Source organism: Anarhichas minor, unplaced genomic scaffold (genome assembly GCF_050575085.1).
Source record: "Anarhichas minor isolate MPS153535 unplaced genomic scaffold, ASM5057508v1 ptg000073l, whole genome shotgun sequence".
Classification (NCBI taxonomy): Eukaryota; Metazoa; Chordata; class Actinopteri; order Perciformes; family Anarhichadidae; genus Anarhichas; species Anarhichas minor.
In genome coordinates, this window is record NW_027466519.1 from 9332905 (window position 1) to 9351118 (window position 18214).

General features: G+C 48.2%; 1 protein-coding gene across 3 annotated transcripts in view; it reads right to left on the minus strand.

The window, feature by feature from the left end:
* ythdc2 (YTH domain containing 2) overlaps nucleotides 1-18214 on the minus strand; it is a 66183-nt gene that overhangs the window by 23029 nt on the left and 24940 nt on the right. For all 3 annotated transcript variants that reach the window (XM_076079495.1, XM_076079494.1, XM_076079493.1), the window contains exons 10-20: nucleotides 18066-18173; nucleotides 17813-17949; nucleotides 5544-5679; nucleotides 2811-2937; nucleotides 2530-2595; nucleotides 1970-2148; nucleotides 1705-1801; nucleotides 1302-1389; nucleotides 1048-1128; nucleotides 852-934; nucleotides 636-741 (exon numbers count right to left, since the gene is read on the minus strand). In XM_076079495.1, the coding sequence (XP_075935610.1) occupies nucleotides 636-741; nucleotides 852-934; nucleotides 1048-1128; nucleotides 1302-1389; nucleotides 1705-1801; nucleotides 1970-2148; nucleotides 2530-2595; nucleotides 2811-2937; nucleotides 5544-5679; nucleotides 17813-17949; nucleotides 18066-18173 (1208 nt within the window). The remainder of the gene's footprint in view (nucleotides 1-635; nucleotides 742-851; nucleotides 935-1047; nucleotides 1129-1301; nucleotides 1390-1704; nucleotides 1802-1969; nucleotides 2149-2529; nucleotides 2596-2810; nucleotides 2938-5543; nucleotides 5680-17812; nucleotides 17950-18065; nucleotides 18174-18214) is intronic.

An 18214-nucleotide genomic window follows, 5' to 3' on the forward strand; every position in this document is an offset into this window, starting at 1 on the left:
ACACACAACATATTATCACTATTACAGCCCATTACTAAGGCTACTGCATTCTAAGTAGGTCTCTGTTGGTGCTCATCAAGATCTACTTAATTCTATTACAATCCTCCAATAATAACAAAGAAAATACCAAACTTTGTCATGTTAAGCCCAGAGGAGAAACTGTCAGGGGACAGCTGCTCCTCTGGCAGCTGAATATGTATCTGCCTGCCACAGCCTGAGAAACACACAGTCACTAATAGATCCACAAAATTAAGTAACTCTATTAAACTGTATAATATATTTCATGTAATATATTGGACTGTATCAGTATAACCTGCATATGAATCCTGTGTATTTAATATGCAATATGTGTATTCTGTAAAATGCTATCGCAACATATTTTTGTTCATGCGAATAAAGCTAAATTGAATTGAAAACATATTAATAATCGAGGCAGTGAATGTAATAGAATGATAATAATAATAAGCAGTTAATGATGAACACTAAGCAGAGCATTCATTTTGTGGAAAAACTGAGTGTAAATCTTAAAACGCTTGCTGTGAAGAATGTCTTGAAAGCAAGTACGTCCACATGTAACAGGCTATGAAGGGTGTGTGTGTGTGTGTGTGTGTGTGTGTGTTTGTGTTTGTTGCTACCTGCAGTGGCATCCGCAGTAGCTGTGGAACCTGGAATTCCAGCATGTTGTTGAACCTAAGTCGACTGAAGAGGCGGAAGCAAATCCCTGGTCTGCAGCGGCCGGCTCTGTGGACAGGTCACACATTCAGTAGATTCTTTAACACCGACATTAAGAGCAGACATTGAGTGTATATGAGGTCAGATATAAGATCAAGAGTGTAGACATTGTTGGTTACCTTCCCTTCCTTTGCAAAGCGCTGGCTTTCGAGATCCAAACCGTCTTTAACATGGAGACATGACTGAGGGTATCAAAGGACTTCTACAACAGGAAAAACATTTAGGAGTTCATTACCAACCGCCAAGTGTGAACTTTTATTTGCTGTTAGACCTCATTTTACTCTTGTTTTGTAAATCCAATTCCAGTGAGTGTACCTCTTTGACCTTTCCTGAATCAATGACGAAGATCACATCGCTGATAGTGATGCTGGTCTCAGCAATGTTAGTAGAAAGAATCTGAAAGGAAAAAAACATTTTTAAATGTTATTCTTTAGTCTGATAGTGAGTTAGTATCCTACAAATTTCCTGTAAAGTTCCATTCGAAAGGCAAACCCTACTGGTCACCAGCTACTAGTCATAGTGTAGACAGGATGCAGCTTTGGGTGTCCTGAGTGACACCAGTGACTCACTATTTTCCTGATACCAGGTGGAGTGTTCTTCATGGCTCTCTTCTGATCCAGAGTCTGCATGTCTGAATGTAGAGTGAACACCTGGTACCTGAGAGAGGACACACCTCCGTCAAAGACACACTACATAATATGCTGCTGTGCTAAACTATGCTCAACACAATCAACTCAACACATGGCAATAAGGCCCAGATTAATCCAGGACCAAGTCTACATCTATACGTACAATATTTTGTTGATCATATATTTTAAGAATCCTGTATTTATCTGAATATTACAATACCATTAAGAACATCTTTAACTTATCATGACTTCAAGTCAACATATCTTAAAAACGTAGAATACTATAGATGTTGCATGATGTTCAAATGTCTTACATTCTTCTTATGGAAAGTATATGTTTCACCTTTCAGAGTGGGTGGAGAATCTCTTATCGTCATATAGGATGCGGTCCCTGAGTGTCACAATCTCATCATATCCAGGAAGAAAAATCAAGACAGCACCTAAAGACCAACAGATAAAAGCACAGAATGTAATAATCCTGAAATATCATCCGTGTTCCCTGAATCTGCCTGTGATTAATAGTCACGTTCGTCAGGCAACGGTTCGACTCGGTAGTGAGAATCATACAGTAAACAGCTATGTTGTTCAAATGAAGTGCTGAGGCTCACCATCACTGGTGGTGGAGCAGATGTTGTGCAGCAGATCCATGATGAGGTCCAGGTCCACCCGCTCATCGTCAAAGCTGTGGTGGTACAGCTTGAGCAGCTCCTGCTCTTCAGGGCTCAGCTCTGCACTGCCACACTGCATCAGAGTGGACTCATCCAGGCTGCTCACCTCTCCCAGAGGACTGCACAGTACGCATTTATAAAACCTTCTCAAACTGTATTTCAATTTAGACAAGCCTTTACTTTATGTGTAGCTTCTTTAGGGACTGTGCAAAAATGATTGGGGGCAGATGGGCTGACCATTGCACATTTCATGGAGATTCATTTCCATATAGCCACAAATGCCACTGCAGCAAAGGGAAAATCAGCTATTCCAAATGTATGTTTAATATATTGAGAATGATGCATTTTTACACTGAACATTCCAGAAACTCTTTCTGAAACACCAAATAAATGCTATTAACACTGCCTCTCTTTAGAAAAAAAAAGAAACTGATTACTCCTTTTCCCCTTTTTAGAAGAGTTAGATTAGTTTTGCACATCGTGGTCAACATTACACTCACATGGAAGATTTGAGTAGATCCATAGCATCTGTCTGCTGGAAGTGTTTGGCAAAGTCTAAGGCTGTCCTGAAATGAGATGAACACTGACACTCAATGCATTGGATTGGAGGAATATTAAAACAATACAATGTGGTATGTACAGTACATGTACTTCTGGCTCCTTCATGTCCATGGACAATGAGAGGAGCACTAATAACAATGGTCCTGACTCACAGTAAACATCACGTCATTTAACATAGCGGCCTAACGTCAGCTGGGTAACAACATGGTGGACGTCCTACCAGCCATTGGATGCCTTCATGTTGATGTCTGCCCCCATGCTGAGCAGCTGCTCCATCTGTGTGAGGAACCCTTGAGCTGCTGCCACCATCAGAGCAGAGGCCCCTGTGTCACTGTGCCTGTAGTCCACTAGGTAAAGAAAACAATACGAGCCTTCATATATCCATTCATTTTACACTACACTCAGGACAGCACAGGGCCAGCACTTCAAAATTATCAGCACAACATTTTGGGAAAACACTTTTTTGCAGAGTCTGATGTAGGGCTGCACAATTAATCGAATTTTAATCGCGATCATGATTTTGGCTGCCACAATTAAATGATCATGATCGTCAGCGATATTGACGTTTAAAATGCATGCTCTGCTACATATCAAATCAAGCGCTTCCTCAACTAACAGTCAGCCGACCACCAGGGGGAGAACGAGATGGGAGGTGTCATGCGCGCACCCTGCAGCGGCAGCCTCAAAAAAAGTTCTGTCTGCAGTCGACTCCGGTATTAGTAGAAGAGTAGCGAGACAGACAACAGAACAGAGAGCAGACAGTCATTTATATTTTGCTTCAGGTGAATAACAACCGTATAAGTTTTATTTTGATGCAAAGACGTGTACATTAGCTGGAATGTAGCACAACATGGAAGTGAAAGCAGTGCTCTGTTGATTTCATTTTGGGTAAAAAGTGTTGATACTATTTTATTCATATTTTCCTTCTACGAGATGCACTGTGATAGGACCAGTCTGATGCAAAGATTTGTACATTAGCCAGAATGTAGCACAACAATGGAAGTGGAAGCAGTGTTCTTGTTCATTTAAACGTGAAAGTGCAATAAAAAGATGTCCATAAAATTAATGAATAATCGTGATCTCAATATTGATCAAAATAATCGTGATTATGATTTTGGCCATAATCGTGCAGCCCTAGTCTGATGTTTTGTGCTGAGAGATAGAGGAGAAGATCAATACCATTATCATGTCTGTGAGGTAAATATGAAGCCGGAACCAGGAGACGGATTAGCCTAGCTTAGCATAAAGACTGGAAGCAGGGGGAAACAGCTAGCCAAAATTCTGAAATACACACACTAATACCTCAACAAGTTGCATTGGGGAGTTATTCGCTGCCAGCAGTTATGGGCAATAAAAGTAAGCTTATCTTGATATATCTATAGTATATCATAATGTAGATGTTTCTGGAAATTCAAACTATTGATGGATATAAAAAAACAAAAAACAGACAGGAATGTCTAAGGCCCTGTCCACATTACTCCGTTTCTCCTTGGATGCAGATTTGTCAAATAGAAACGATCTCCGTCCACACGGGAGTTTCAGCATCATTCTCGAGTTGATCTGCGTCCAGACGGCAGCCTTCGAAGGCGGACAGCACGTGACCATTTACGTACACTGGGCATGCGCGTGACGGTGTAAACAGGAAGTGGATTGCTTGCTTAGTTAAAAAAAAATAAAAATACGACAGAGTAATAAAGTAGTTTTTAATAATGAAAGGTTGTATTTGATACTTAAGATCTTCCTCTAAAATCTCCCTCTATAAACTCAAACAGACACAGTTCGTGGAAAGTTTTAGAAGTTTTATTTTTCAGACGTAGTTACAGCGCTGCGGGTCTCACTCTCTCTCTCTCTCTCCAAATTTACTTTAACATCAACACTTACACATAAACGTTTACTAGATTATGGGTCCATCAATGTGGTCTCTCACTCGTTTCCTACATGTTGTTGATGACTGTTCTCACTAGTAGAACGTCATGTCCGCCTAGCTAGCTTCTAAGCTATTTTAACATTACCGCCAATGGAGAAATGCTAACCGCCATTAGCATTTAATACAACACAAATGTTATACTAAACACGCGAATAGAATATATCTATGTACATCTTTTCATGCTTCATAAATACATACTTACAGACTAAGGTCTCTCAAGGCTACCAAACGGAAGAAGTAAAACGTTAGTGTAGCGTGTCTTCTCATTAGAATCTAAAAACAACGAGCTGCTCCATAGGGCTGATGCCGGTCACGCTGCTCGCTAATCACTCCAATAACAGCTGCTTCCTCCACAGATATGCAGACTTTTACTGCACAACAGCTGCTAGCTGCTGCTAGCTGTTGTGCTAGCAGCAACATCATGTAGCTGTTGTGCTAGCAGCAACGCTTGCAATTAGCTATCCATGTTGAAATGAATCGCTGGTAGCCCAGTTTGTTTTCTTCCGGGTACGGGTCACGTGATAGTGAGTGTGACGAATCAGGGACGGAGACGTCATGGTTGCCAATAACCAATCCAGTAGCGAACACAGGTGTGGGCGTAATTTTTTCTAAGCACCTCCGTATCCGACCGTCCACACGCAAACGCAACCCCGGAGTTCTCAAATACCTCCAACCTCGGCGGAGTTTTCAGATTCCTCCGTTTAGGGTGCTCCAAAACTCCGGCGTAGTGTGGCCGCTCAGTGTAAACGTAGCAAATACGGAGTAAAAACGGAGTAATGTGGACAGGGCCTAATCCAGTGAATTATATACCTGACAAATAAAGGTACATGATATGAGGGGTGTAAGAAATCACAGATGTGTATCACATGGATATACATCATCCACAGGAATTTGTATCTCCATAGTACCATGTGCAAAATGATTACCATTCTAATAGCATTTAAATGGCACATTTACAAAATTGCATAATGCATGAGTGATTTCAGAAAGGTGAGTGAGAGCAGAGATCAGCTCTGAGAGTCGTACCGTTTACACTTTCATAGAGGATGAGGTTGAAGAGCTGAATAAAAGCATCCTGGTCTTCATTGAGGAAAATGTTGGAAATGCATGAGTCCATCTCCTTCAGCAGCCACGGCTCCAGCTGTTCTGTGTCATTCTCAGCCTGCAACACAAAATAGTACACCGACTCAACCGGGTACCAAGCATCAACAGTCAGGTTTCATACAACACACCCACACTCAACATAACTTGTTTGGATGAAACACTTACCAGATAGAGATATGTTAAAGCTGTTGCAGGCCTTAATAATAAAAAACTAAAAAATGCCTTCTTAGCCACCTAGCCTGCTGACTAGCTCATCAGAAACTGGCCTGGGGCGCTTGGTCATAGTATACTGACATGGCAGTAAAACGAAAGTTACGAATGTTCTTTGAATCCTGGATGACCGCCAGAGGCAGTGCTTAACACTGGATATCTTCCGTCTCGCGCATGCGCAGGTCGAATATTTATATCAACAAAGTCACCTGTGACCTCGGATGACCCCCATCGTCTAAGTTCCGGTGTCATCCTGAGTTCAGTCCTATGGAATCTTCTAGCGAGTTCACGGGATTCCGAGTGACCAAGAACTCTGGCGGTCATCCAGGATTCATAGAACCGTAGTTACATTCGTAACTTTCGTTCTATTTTATCCTTACTGACCGCCAGAGGCAGTGCTTAACACTGGATGACTTATACCAACAGAGTCACGAGGAAGCACAGTAACTACCTCGTATAGCTCCGGCAGAGAAAATTGGCCAAAGAACCCTCCGCAGTGGGTGAGGGGTGGCAACGTTAACTCTGTAGTGTTTGGTGAATGTGCTCGGTGATGCCCGTGAGGCCGCAGCACATATATCCTCCACAGGCACACCTCTCAGGGCTGCCCTTGACGTGGAGACACTCTTGGTAGAGTGACCCTTCACCCCGGATGGCCGAGCGCAGTCGCTCGCCTTGTATGTATAGGCAATGGCCTCCACTATCCAGTGGGATAGGCGCTGTTTTTTAGAAGGAGCACAGCCCTTCTTAGGCTCACCATAACTGACAAAGAGCTGCTCCGACTGCCATATGCAGGCGGTGGCTTCCACATAAGCTCTGAGGGCCCGCACTGGGCACAGCAGCCTTGACCTCGCCTCTCCCGATGGGGGGGGGGGTCAACTTTGCCAGCTGGATAGGCTGGTTGATATGTGAACGTGTCAACACCCTTGGGAGAAACACTGCATTAGGCCACAAAGTGACACCCAAGCCATCTGAGTTCCACCTCAGACATGATTCCTTCACCAACAGGGCATGCAGCTCGCCCCCACGTTGAGCTGAATTGACGGCAAGGAGAAAAAACGTTTTGGCCGATAGCCATCTCGGCTCCGCCTGTGCCAGGGTTCAAAAGGAGACAAGCATAAGGTGTCCAGTACCAAGGGTAGGTCCCATGCAGGGGCCTTCGGGGTGCTCGGGGGACGCAATCGCATTTTGGGGAAGAGGGACATCAGTCTGTGGCTCTCTCCTGTGTCATTATCGACCTTAGTATGCTGCCCCGAAATAGCGGCCACGTATACTCCAAGAGTAGAGGGAGACCGGACCTTATCTAGGAGGGACTGTAGAAACTCAGTACAGCAGGCATGGGGCATTGTACTGGGACCTTGTTCTGAGCCGCACACCAGTCAGAGAACAGCTTCCACCTGTTTTTGTACTGCAGGCAGGTAGACCGCGTGCTGGCATTCAGAATAGTCAGTCTGACTGGTTCTATGCAGCCACTCAGCATCCGGTCAGGCCCTCCCGCGGCCAGACCCATAGTTGAAGGCGGCAGGGATTGGGATACCAAATTGCGACAGGAGATCCCTCCTGTCGGGGAAGAACTCTGACAAGCGTTAGCAAGATCAGAGGGAATGGTGGAAAGGCATAAAGAAGATCCTCTGGCCACATGTGAGCCAGGGCATCTTGACCCAGAGGACTGGTCCTCTCCGTCAGGGAGACCCAGTGGGGGCAGCGGGTCGACAACACGTCTGGATGCAGCCGCCACTCTCCCGGTGGAGGATTGTGACGGAACAGGGAAACCACAACCTGGTTCCGTTCTTCTGGTGGGTACATTGCCCGCAGGCTGGTCAGGCGAGGGGCCGCCCAAGTCAGAAGGGCACGGTGATCCCTTAGCAACTTCTGCAGATCTGGTGCCCCATTGATGGTTTATGTGAAAACACAGCAGAGGTGTTGTCCAACCGGACAAGCACATGCTTTCCCTTCAAATATGGCAGGAAGTGCTTGAGCGCTAGCTCTAGAACCTTGACCTGCCCCTGCGGTCTTTGAGCAGACAACTGCCCCCAAGCAGTCCTGTTCTGTCACACTGCACCCCGCCTTGAGAGGCAGGTATCTGTTGTGACCGTCTACCGGTGGAATGGAACCGAGCCCATGGGGACACTGTTTGCCAGATATGCACTCTCCCTCTATGGGGATAGAGTGAGTAGGCACTGTTTTGATACTATTATTGCCCTGTATCTGTGCCACTTGGCATCCAAGTGAAGGCTGTTCAGCCATCTTAAGCCCAAGGGAACGACAGTTGAGGCAGCTGTCAGTTTACCCAATAGTCGGAGAAGAGGATGTAGGGCAACCGTCTGCCCCCTAGGAAAGGGGAGAGGTTGTGGGGGTTGTTGTCCACATGCTGGGGCGACAGACAGGCCCTCATAGGGCCAGACTAATGAAGGTTATGCTCTGAGAAGGGCTCAGGTAGCTCCTCTCCATGTTCACCTTGAGGCCCCACCGGGCCACGTGAGAGAAGGCGAGCAGTGTCCTGTGGCGCCTGAAGCCAGGATGGCGCCCAGGTCAGCCAGTCGTCTAAGTACGGCAGTATGTTCACGCCCTGTGATTGCAGGGGGAAAGGACAGCAGTAACACCTTGTGAACACCCATGGGGAGATGGGAGAGTCTGAATGGAAGCACCCTGGACTGAAAGTGGCAGCCTTAAAAGGCGAAACAAAGAAACTGCCTGTGGTGATGCACCATGGGAACAGGCGTCGATAGACGTGAACCACTCTCCCTTGGAAATCTGCTGCTGGGAGAAAAATCCGACAGCCAGCCCGGAGAAATCTCCTGGCCCCCCTGCCTCTGGAGGCTTTGGGGGGGGGGGGGGGGGGGGGGGGGGGGAAGAGACTGTTAGTCCCCAAGTTCGGAGGTTGTCTGGAGGAGACGTTGGTAGGGTTGTATGGGTAGCGGTCCGGCCTCTCAGCGGGACGCTGAGGCCTGTGGCGGCTACTAGGGTAAGCTGGAGGCTGAAAAAACGGCCTTGGGGGGCCAAAGTGGGACCCCTAGGTCTGCGGGGTGCAGGCATGTCCCTGCAAAGACCAGAGAACTGCTGCCTGGTCTGGCTAGCTTCAACAATTCGCTGAAGCGCCTGGTCTGGCTAGCTTCAACAGTTCGCTGAAGCGCCTGTATAGCAGCTGACTCGAACAGCTCACCAGGTTCCACTGGGACAGTACGGAGGGTCCTCCTACATGTCTCAGACAGGGGTGACTGCGCCAGCCAAACCTGGCGGCGAGTCTGGACCAGGGTGGACATCATACGTCCAAGTTCCCTCGACATGAGCGCAAACGCCTGCAATGAAGCATCACTGAGGCTGGAGGCAGAAGCGTAGCCTGCTGCAGAGAAGCTGCGAGGGCAAGCATGATGTGGGAGAGGGAGTTGTCGATACGGTCCACAGCGCTGCTGTGTCATAAGCCCTGGATAGCAGGTTATCTTTGACCCGACGTTGGGGTTGAGGGCACCTGGCATCGGGCCTCAGAGTCTCCTCAGGGGAAACTATGAAGGACGCAATAGTCGGCTAAATGGCTGGCTTCCTCAGATATTCCTCGGAGGGAGGAACAGAAAAGGTGGTGAGGGCGGGAAGGCGCCTGAAGAAGGCACTCACAGGTGGAAGTTCCAGCTGCTGTGTATCCCACTGCATGCGTGCCAGCGCCATGCAAATGATCAGGGTAGGTTGGGCTGGATTCAGCTGCCCTGACAGGGGGAGGTAGACCTCACGCATCAGGTGTTCTACTTCGGCCAGCCTAGCAGACCTTACTGCTCAAGGTGTGATGCCGCAGGTCCTGCCTGGGTTCTCTGAGAGGCCCTCCCTCAGATGCTCGAGGCAAGAGGTCAGGGCCATCCTCAGGCTGAAGAGGAGCTATACAGGTCCTACAGCCGGGAGAGTTTAACATGGCCGCGATTCTGGAGGAACCCTTGTCCCACTAGTTGATGCGGAATTCTAAGTCAGTCTGAGCGGGAGCACTCTGCTGAATGTTGAGAGAACAGGCAGGGGGCAGTCAGAGGAGAGTGATCTTTTCGGACACTCTCTTCACTAGGACAGTCGCTGCGGATATTGGTGTCCCACCAGTTAGCTTGTGCGAGAGCACTCTGCCACTGTGGAAACAGACCAAAAAACAATCCTTACAGTGAGAGGGGAGCGAGGACACTCTTCACTAGGATATTTGCGGCAGATATTGATGACCCACCACTTAGCCTGAGCGAGAGCACTCTGCTACTGTGGAAAAAGACCCAAAAAACAGTCCTTCCAGTTAGAGGGGAGCGAGGACACTCTTCACTAGGACAGTCGCTGCGGATATTGGTGTCCCACCAGTTAGCTTGAGCGAGAGCACTCTGCCACTGTGGAAACAGGCCAAAAAAACAGTCCTTACAGTTAGAGGGGAGCGAGGACACTCTTCACTAGGACCGTCGCTGTAAATAGTGGTGTCCCACCAGGTTAGCCTGAGTGAGGACACCACCAGCTGCGTCCACAACATCAATGTTGATTTAGTGTAACTAGCATTCACCGTTTTAGCTTGAGCGAGGACACTCTGCTAACTGTGATAGTTGTAATACTACAAAGTCGATGGACACAGTCCCAGTATCAGCTTTGTCTAGCTAGCATCTCACCAAGTTAGCCTGAGTGAGGACACTGCTAACTGTGAAATATGTCAGATGAAAAAATGAAATCTCAATGGACACAATGCCAATGTCGATCTAGTCGAGCTAGTCTCTCACCAAGTTTGCCTGAGCGGGAACACTCTGCTAACTGTGATAGCCGTAATGTTACATCAGTGGACATAATGCTAATGACGAACTAGCATCTCATCAAGTTTGCCTGAGCGGCAACACTCTGCTAACTGTGATAGCCGTAATGTTACAAAACCAGTGGACATAATGCTAATGTCGATCTAGTCGAACTAGCATCTCATCACGTTTGCTTGAGCTAGGACACTCTGCTCACTGTGAAGGGCGGGCCGACAGCGTATATATTCTATGCTCTCGTTAGCGCGCCAATCGATTAGCTAGAGCGGAAGCGCTCTGCCAACCGTGGAAAACGAACAACGGTTATAGAAAACAATGTTGATCGATCTCAACGATTGCTGTCTTCACGACTTAGGTGGCCCTTATCAGACTGGTGATGACCGATGATAGGGGCATCCACCAGTACGGGGCTCGATGGTCCGAACGGCGAAACACACCTCTCCCTCCGAAGAGGGACAGCTTGTCGCAGCCTTTGGAGGGCGAGAGATCTGCAACTCCGACCGGTGGTCACAAGGCTACAGCGACAAGCTCTAATATGTCTTGATCGTAGACACATCTGTGTTTATGCTACCATGGTAGCTAACCTGCGTAGCGAGAAGATGAAAAAGGACTGAACTCAGGATGACACCGGAACTTATAGACAATGGGGGTCATCCGAGGTCACAGGTGACTTTGTTGATATAAATATTCGACCTGCGCATGCGCGAGACGGAAGATATCCAGTGTTAAGCACTGCCTCTGGCGGTCAGTAAGGATGAAATAGAACTCCTAACATGCTCACTCAAACTGTCACAGCTGTTTTGGATGTTCCGATGGCAAAAAGTACTTCTAATAAAGCGGGTCGTCCTTTAACCACAAGGTTACCGATTTGATCCCTGGCTCCTACTGTCTGTTTTACCAAGTGTCCTTGAACGAGTCGCTGAACCCCAAGTTGCTCCCCGGGAGCTTTACAGCAGCCCTCTGCTGCTAATGCTGAGGATGGGTTCATGCCTTTATGTATGTGACGATAAAAATAAAATAGAAGTATTCTTAAGCCTCACAATGCAGGTTTGTTTACTCTGGGATCACCATGCTGTCTCTCTGAGGCACTGGCACATCCAAACTATGTCATCAACGAGTGTGCTCATAGAATTAGTAGCAATCCCTGCGACCAGCAACAGAAGCATGTCAAATTTGTCTCCTCAAACACTCCCCAACAATCCCTCATCCTTTTTTTTATAAATGAGATTTTATATGATCAGTGCATTGACTTTTTAGGTCCCTGATTTACCATCTTATGGATGTTTAGCTGTCCAACTCCGGAACCCCAGCTAATTGTTTCTATTTACATCCTATGACTACATCTGCAATCCCCGTCCGTCTCGTTGCAGAAACGCTTTCAGTCTTATTCAATCAGCATTTAAAGCATTTCCAAGCATTTAAAGCTTGTTGCTCAATGACTATAATCCTCACTTACTGTGGACCCAAACTTAACTCATCTTTCCTGTCTGAACTCCTCACAATAGTTGATTTTAACATTCACATTGACCCATCCACCCACAAGTTTTCATCTGAATTCACCACCTTGCTTGACGATTTCAACCTCACTCACCATGTCACTTTCCCCACCCATGTCAAAGGCCGTATCCTTAACCTGGTCTGTTCTGTCAATTTACGAATATTCAACATCCACCAGTCTCTATTTCCTCTGTCTGATCATCACCTCATCCAGTTCACTATCCCACCCCCAACGCCACGTCCACAACTAGTCAAAAAACATCTTTCTGAAAAGCCTCACCAACTGCTTCAATTCCTTACTGTCCCATGGAAATGTCCCCTTGAAAACTACTATTTTCACCCCAATTCTCAAAAAACCTGGTCTTGAGCCATCCTACCTCAACCACTAATGGCCAATTTCCAACCTTCCCTTCCTCTCAAACACCCTTGAAAGCCTTGTTGCCACACAACTTCAAACCCACCTGCACTCTAATAACCTATTTGAAACCCTGCAGTTCGGTTTTCGCCCACTCCACAGCACAGAAACTGCACCGTGCTAGCTCAAACAACAGACACTCCACACGCAATTCAAAGCTTCTCAGTCCCTCCCAATATTCCAATCCTGCCTCAAGACCATCTCTTCTCCACTGCGTTCCCTGCCCTCTACATGTCTGTTTGTCTACCTGCCTGTCTACCTAACTACATGTCCATCTACCTACCTGACAATCTGCATGTCTACTAGTGGTGCAACGGATCATAAAACTCAGTTTGTTTGTATCACAGATCGGATCACAAATCAGAGCAGCACAAAAGACAAAAAGGAGTAAATATAACTTCCAGAGATCCCTGATCACGTTTGTTTTTGCCGCTGATACTATTTGCAGATCAGTGATGATCCATATTGTCAGATACAGATCTCTGTTGTTTGATTATAGAAGCTGGTCTACAAGGAGCCAGACTTTCTTTTCTTTTTGCCGCCATCCCAAAAATCATTTCAACCACTCTGAAGTCTGTAAACCATCAAAAATTGTAAATGTTATACTTTTATTTTGTTAAAGTAATTTATAGTGTTTTTTCATAAAAAGGTACACAATTCAAATAAGGAAATAAAAGATTGTATTTTCATTGATTAAATGAAATCACGTCATTAGTATTTGTAATGATGTATTATAATCTGCTTAGAGCTAGTGTTAACAGCTCAGTTATTTTTATTATTACATCCATCCATCCATCCATTTTCCACCGCTTATCCGGGGTCGGGTCGCGGTGGCAGCAGGCCAAGCAGGCCGACCCAGACCTCCCTCTCACCGGCAACATGTTCCAGCTCATTCTGGGGGATCCCGAGGCGTTCCCAGGCCAGCTGGGAGATGTAATCTCTCCAGCGTGTTCTGGGTCTTCCCCAGGGTCTCTTCCCAGTTGGACGTGCCTGGAAAACCTCCAGTGGGAGGCGTCCAGGAGGCATCCTAAGTAGATGCCCGAACCACCTCAGCTGACTCCTTTCGACGCGAAGGAGTAGCGGCAGAGAACCATGGCCTCAGATTTGGAGGTGCTAACTCTCATCCCCGCTGCTTCACACTCGGCTGCAAACCACCCCAGTGAATGCTGGAGGTCATGATCCGAGGAGGCTAACAGGACCACATCATCTGCAAACAGCAGAGAGGCGATCCCGAGACCCCCGAAACTGACGTTCTCCGCCCCCAGGCTGCGCCTAGATATCCTGTCCATGAAAATCACGAACAGGACCGGAGACAAAGGGCAGCCCTGGCGGAGGCCAACACCCACCGGGAACGTGTCTGACGTATTACCGAGAATGCGGACACAGCTCCAACTGCAGTCGTACAGAGCCCGTTGTAAGAGGTCCGGCACCCCATACTCCCGCAGCACCCCCCACAAGACCCCCCGAGGGACCCGGTCGAAAGCCTTCTCCAAGTCCACAAAGCACATGTAGACTGGTTGGGCAAACTCCCAGAGCCCCTCCAGTAGTCTTGCGAGGGTAAAGAGCTGGTCCACTGTTCCACGGCCGGGACGGAATCCGCACTGCTCCTCTTGAATCTGAGGTTCGACAAGCGGTCGGAGCCTCCTTTCCAGCACCCTGGCATAAGCCTTCCCCGGGAGGCCGAGTAGTGTGATACCCCGGTAATTCGAGCACACTCTCCGGTCCCCCTTTTTGAAGATGGGAACCACCACCCCGGTCTGCCATTCCATGGGCACTGATCCCGACCCCCATGTGACATTGAAGAGGCGTGTCAGCCAGGACAGCCCAACTATGTCCAGCGCCTTCAGCATCTCAGGGCGGATCTCATCCACCCCCGGCGCCTTGCCACCAAGGAGCTTTTTAACCACCTCAGCCAGGGATATGGGTGAGCCTCCCCCTAGGTCCTCAGGCGCTGCCTCCTCTGCAGAGGACATGTTGGTCGGGTTTAGGAGTTCCTCAAAGTGCTCTTTCCACCGCCCGACGATGTCCTCCGTCCGGGTTAGCAGTTCCCCCCCCCTGCTGAGAACAGCCTGGGGTAAGCCCTGCTTTCCCTTCCTGAGCCGTCGGATGGTTTGCCAGAACCTCCTTGAGGCCAACCGAAAGTCCTTCTCCATGGCCTCCCTGAACTCCTCCCATGCCCGAGTTTTAGCATTCGCGACCACCGCAGCTGCAGCCCTTCTGGCCTGCCGGTACCTGTCAGCTGCTTCAGGAGACCCCTCGGCAAACCAGGCCTTGAAGGTCTCCTTCTTCAGCTTGACGGCTTCCCTCACCTCCGGTGTCCACCACCGGGTTCTCGGGTTGCTGCCACGACAGGCACTGATGACCTTCCGGCCACAGCTCCTAGCGGCCGCGTCCACAATAGAGGCTTTGAACATGGTCTACTCAGATTCCGTGTCCCCAACCTCCCTCGGGATGTGTGAGAAGTTCTTCCGGAGGTGGGAGTTAAAGACCTCCCGGACAGGGTCCTCCGCCAGACGTTCCCAGTTTACCCTCACTACATGTTTGGGTTTGCCGGGTCTTTCCAACCGGTTCCCCTGCCATCTGATCCAACTCACCACCAGGTGGTGATCAGTTGACAGCTCTGCTCCTCTCTTCACCCGAGTGTCCAAGACATACGGCCGCAAATCAAATGATACGATTACAAAGTCGATCATTGATCTCCGGCCTAAGGTGTTCTGGTACCAAGTACACTTATGAGCCACCTTATGTTCGAACATAGTGTTTGTTATGGCCAAACCGTGGCAAGCACAGAAGTCCAATAATGAAACACCATTCGGGTTCAGATCGGGCAAGCCGTTCCTCCCAATCACCCCCTGCCAGGTTTCTCCGTCATTGCCCACGTGAGCATTGAAGTCCCCCAGGAGAGCTATGGAGTCGGTAGGCGGCGCCCTTTCCAGGACCCCTCCCACCGACTCCAAGAAGGCCGGATACTCCGAACTGCTGTTTGGTGCACAAGCACAAACCAGTCAGAGCCTTGCTCCCCGCAACCCGTAGGCGCATGGAGGCGACCCTCTCGTTCTCCGGGGAGAACTCCAACACAGCTCAGCCAGGGCTCATGAGTATCCCCACTCCCGCCCGGCGCCTCTCACCCTGGGCAACTCCGGAAAAGGACAAAGTCCAACCCCTCTCCAGGAGCTTGGTTCCAGAGCCAACGCTGTGTGTGGAGGTGAGTCCAACTATTTCTAGCTGGTATCGCTCCACCTCCTGCACCAGCTCCGGCTCTTTCCCCGCTAGCGAGGTGATGTTCCACGTCCCTAGAGCTAGTCTATGCCGCCGGCGATCGGCATGCCCAGGCCTCCCGCCCGACCCGCCGCCCGGTCTGCATAGCACCCGACCCCGATGCTTGTCCCCGCGGGTGGTGGGTCCACAGGGTGGCTGCTCCATGGTGTTTATTCGGGCTGAGCCCGACCGGGCCCCATGGGCAAAGGCCCGGCCACTAGACGCTCGCCTACGAGCTCCCCTCCTGGGTCTGGCTCCGGGAGGGTGCCCCGGTTTCCCTGGTCCGGGCGAGGTGGCTAAAGTCCGTGGGCTAACTATCATAGGGGTCGTTTTGAACCGCTCTTAGTCTGGGCTCTCCCCTGAAACCTGTTTGCCTTGGGAGACCCTACCAGGGGCTAATGCCCCGGACAGCATAGCTCCCAGGATCACTGAGCCACTCAAACTCCTCCACCACGATAAGGTGGCGATTTATTATTATTATACTATATTCATCCCGGAAGGGGAAATTTGTCTCTGCATTTAACCCATCCCTGTATATAGGACAGCTCTATTCAGCTCTATTCTCTCTGGTAACATCATTGGACAGTGAATTCATGCGTCAGGATTCTGATCATATTGGGCTCTTAGGTTTATTATCTGTGTCTTCATTTCAGATGTGAGTGGGTACGTTTGCTCAAAATGAGACACTGTTTTTAACCTGCCTGTGAGAAGAATTCACCTAAACGAGTCTGTCCATTCTTGGTTAAAGACTCTGGTCTCTTCTCTTTTAGGTGACCGTCTTGTGAAATTACTTCCCCGACACACGTTACTATTCCCCTGCTCTTCCTTCTCTTTCCTCGTCTCAGCCCCGTGTGTCAAGGTGTGTGTAAATGTCACTCGAGTCCGGAAACTTGTCATCATGTGATGTGATTTATAACGCATTGGTTGGTGTGTTTCCTGCACCGCTGAACAAGTGCCGTAAATGCTGGAAAAAATGCGCCGGTTAAAATAGAAGCGCTCCGTCAAATTTCAATAATTCTCAATTATCTATTGGTTTTAGGTCTTGGGTCCGGATCCGGACCGCGGTCCGCCTATTAGTGACCCCTGGTGTAGTTAATCCACGGTTCTAATGTGTGCTGAACCGTGAGGGGGATCTGTACGGATCACAGATCGACAGTGGTCAGTTACACCACTACCGTCTACCTACCTGTCTAGGCTGTCAGTATTGACACTTTCTAGGTTCGTTGCCTCAGGTCCGCCGGTGCAAACACTCTGAAGACCATCAGGACCAAGCGCCGGACCTGGGGTGACAGGGCCTTCTCAGCTGCTGCACCTCCCCTCTGGAACACCCTCCCCATCCACATCCGTGAGGCTCCCTCCCCATCATCATTCAAACAAGCCCTCAAAACCCACCTCTTCAAACTCGCCTCCACCTGCTAACCCCTGCACCCTACCCTCCACTACATGACCCATTCCGCACAGCTTCTCCAGTTTTTTTTTTTTTTTTTTTTGTTTGTTCTGTTTGTCTCTGCCTTGTAAAGCGTCTGTGTATTTTCAAAAGCGCTATAGAAAATTGATGTATTATTATTATTATTATTATTATTTGGATCTAGTGCTGCTAGCTACTTTAATTGGAAAAGAGTTGGCAACAATGAGTTGAGTTTTTCAGTTGGATCAGATAAGATAATCCTTTAATCATAATAATGATAATCAGATCATCAATTTTAATCTATTGTACTGTTGCTGGTTTCAACATAACCAACCCTAGTTTTGTTTAAATTGTATTCAGGATGGTTTGGGACAGTGTTAAAAAAGAAAAGTTAAGCTAGAGCCCTGCACTGTCGTGCAGGCTCCACTCGTGAAATTATTACATTTTTATGAAATATAATAGTAAACTTAGCTTCAGGGAAAACGAGTAGTGCTGCTACATCAGATAGCAGAAGCCCCACATTTAGTGAGTATGGCACTTACATTGTTTTCTTGTACCTACATTGATAACGAGATGAGTTGCGGAACACTGGACTTGATCTGTCCCACTGAAGCAGTGCATAGAGAGTGGTGTGTATGGGATTGTGCTGGTTTACCAGCTTGTTGAAGGTGCTGTCCCCTCTGTCCAGGGAGCTGCTATCCTGGAGGAAGCCCAGGGCAGACACAGGGGTCCTCTGTTTCTCCTCCTCCACTGCCTTACACCACTCCGTCAAACACTTCTGCTTCTTCTCCTCTGAGAACCAGGGCATATGATACACAGAGGAGATTAAGACAAAGCCAGATGGAAGGCTATAATGCATTTTATATATTCAGTCTGATTCTGTGGACTAATTAATAAAAGCTTCATACTTCTCTGTGTCTCTTCTTTGTATTTCTTCATGTCCTTATTGTTAAAGCCTGTCAGCGTCAAAATGTCTTCCAGAAAGAATTCCTTCACTTCGAACTGTCTTCCTATGACTAAACATAAAACAGAACTCGTAATTTATTAATAATTAACA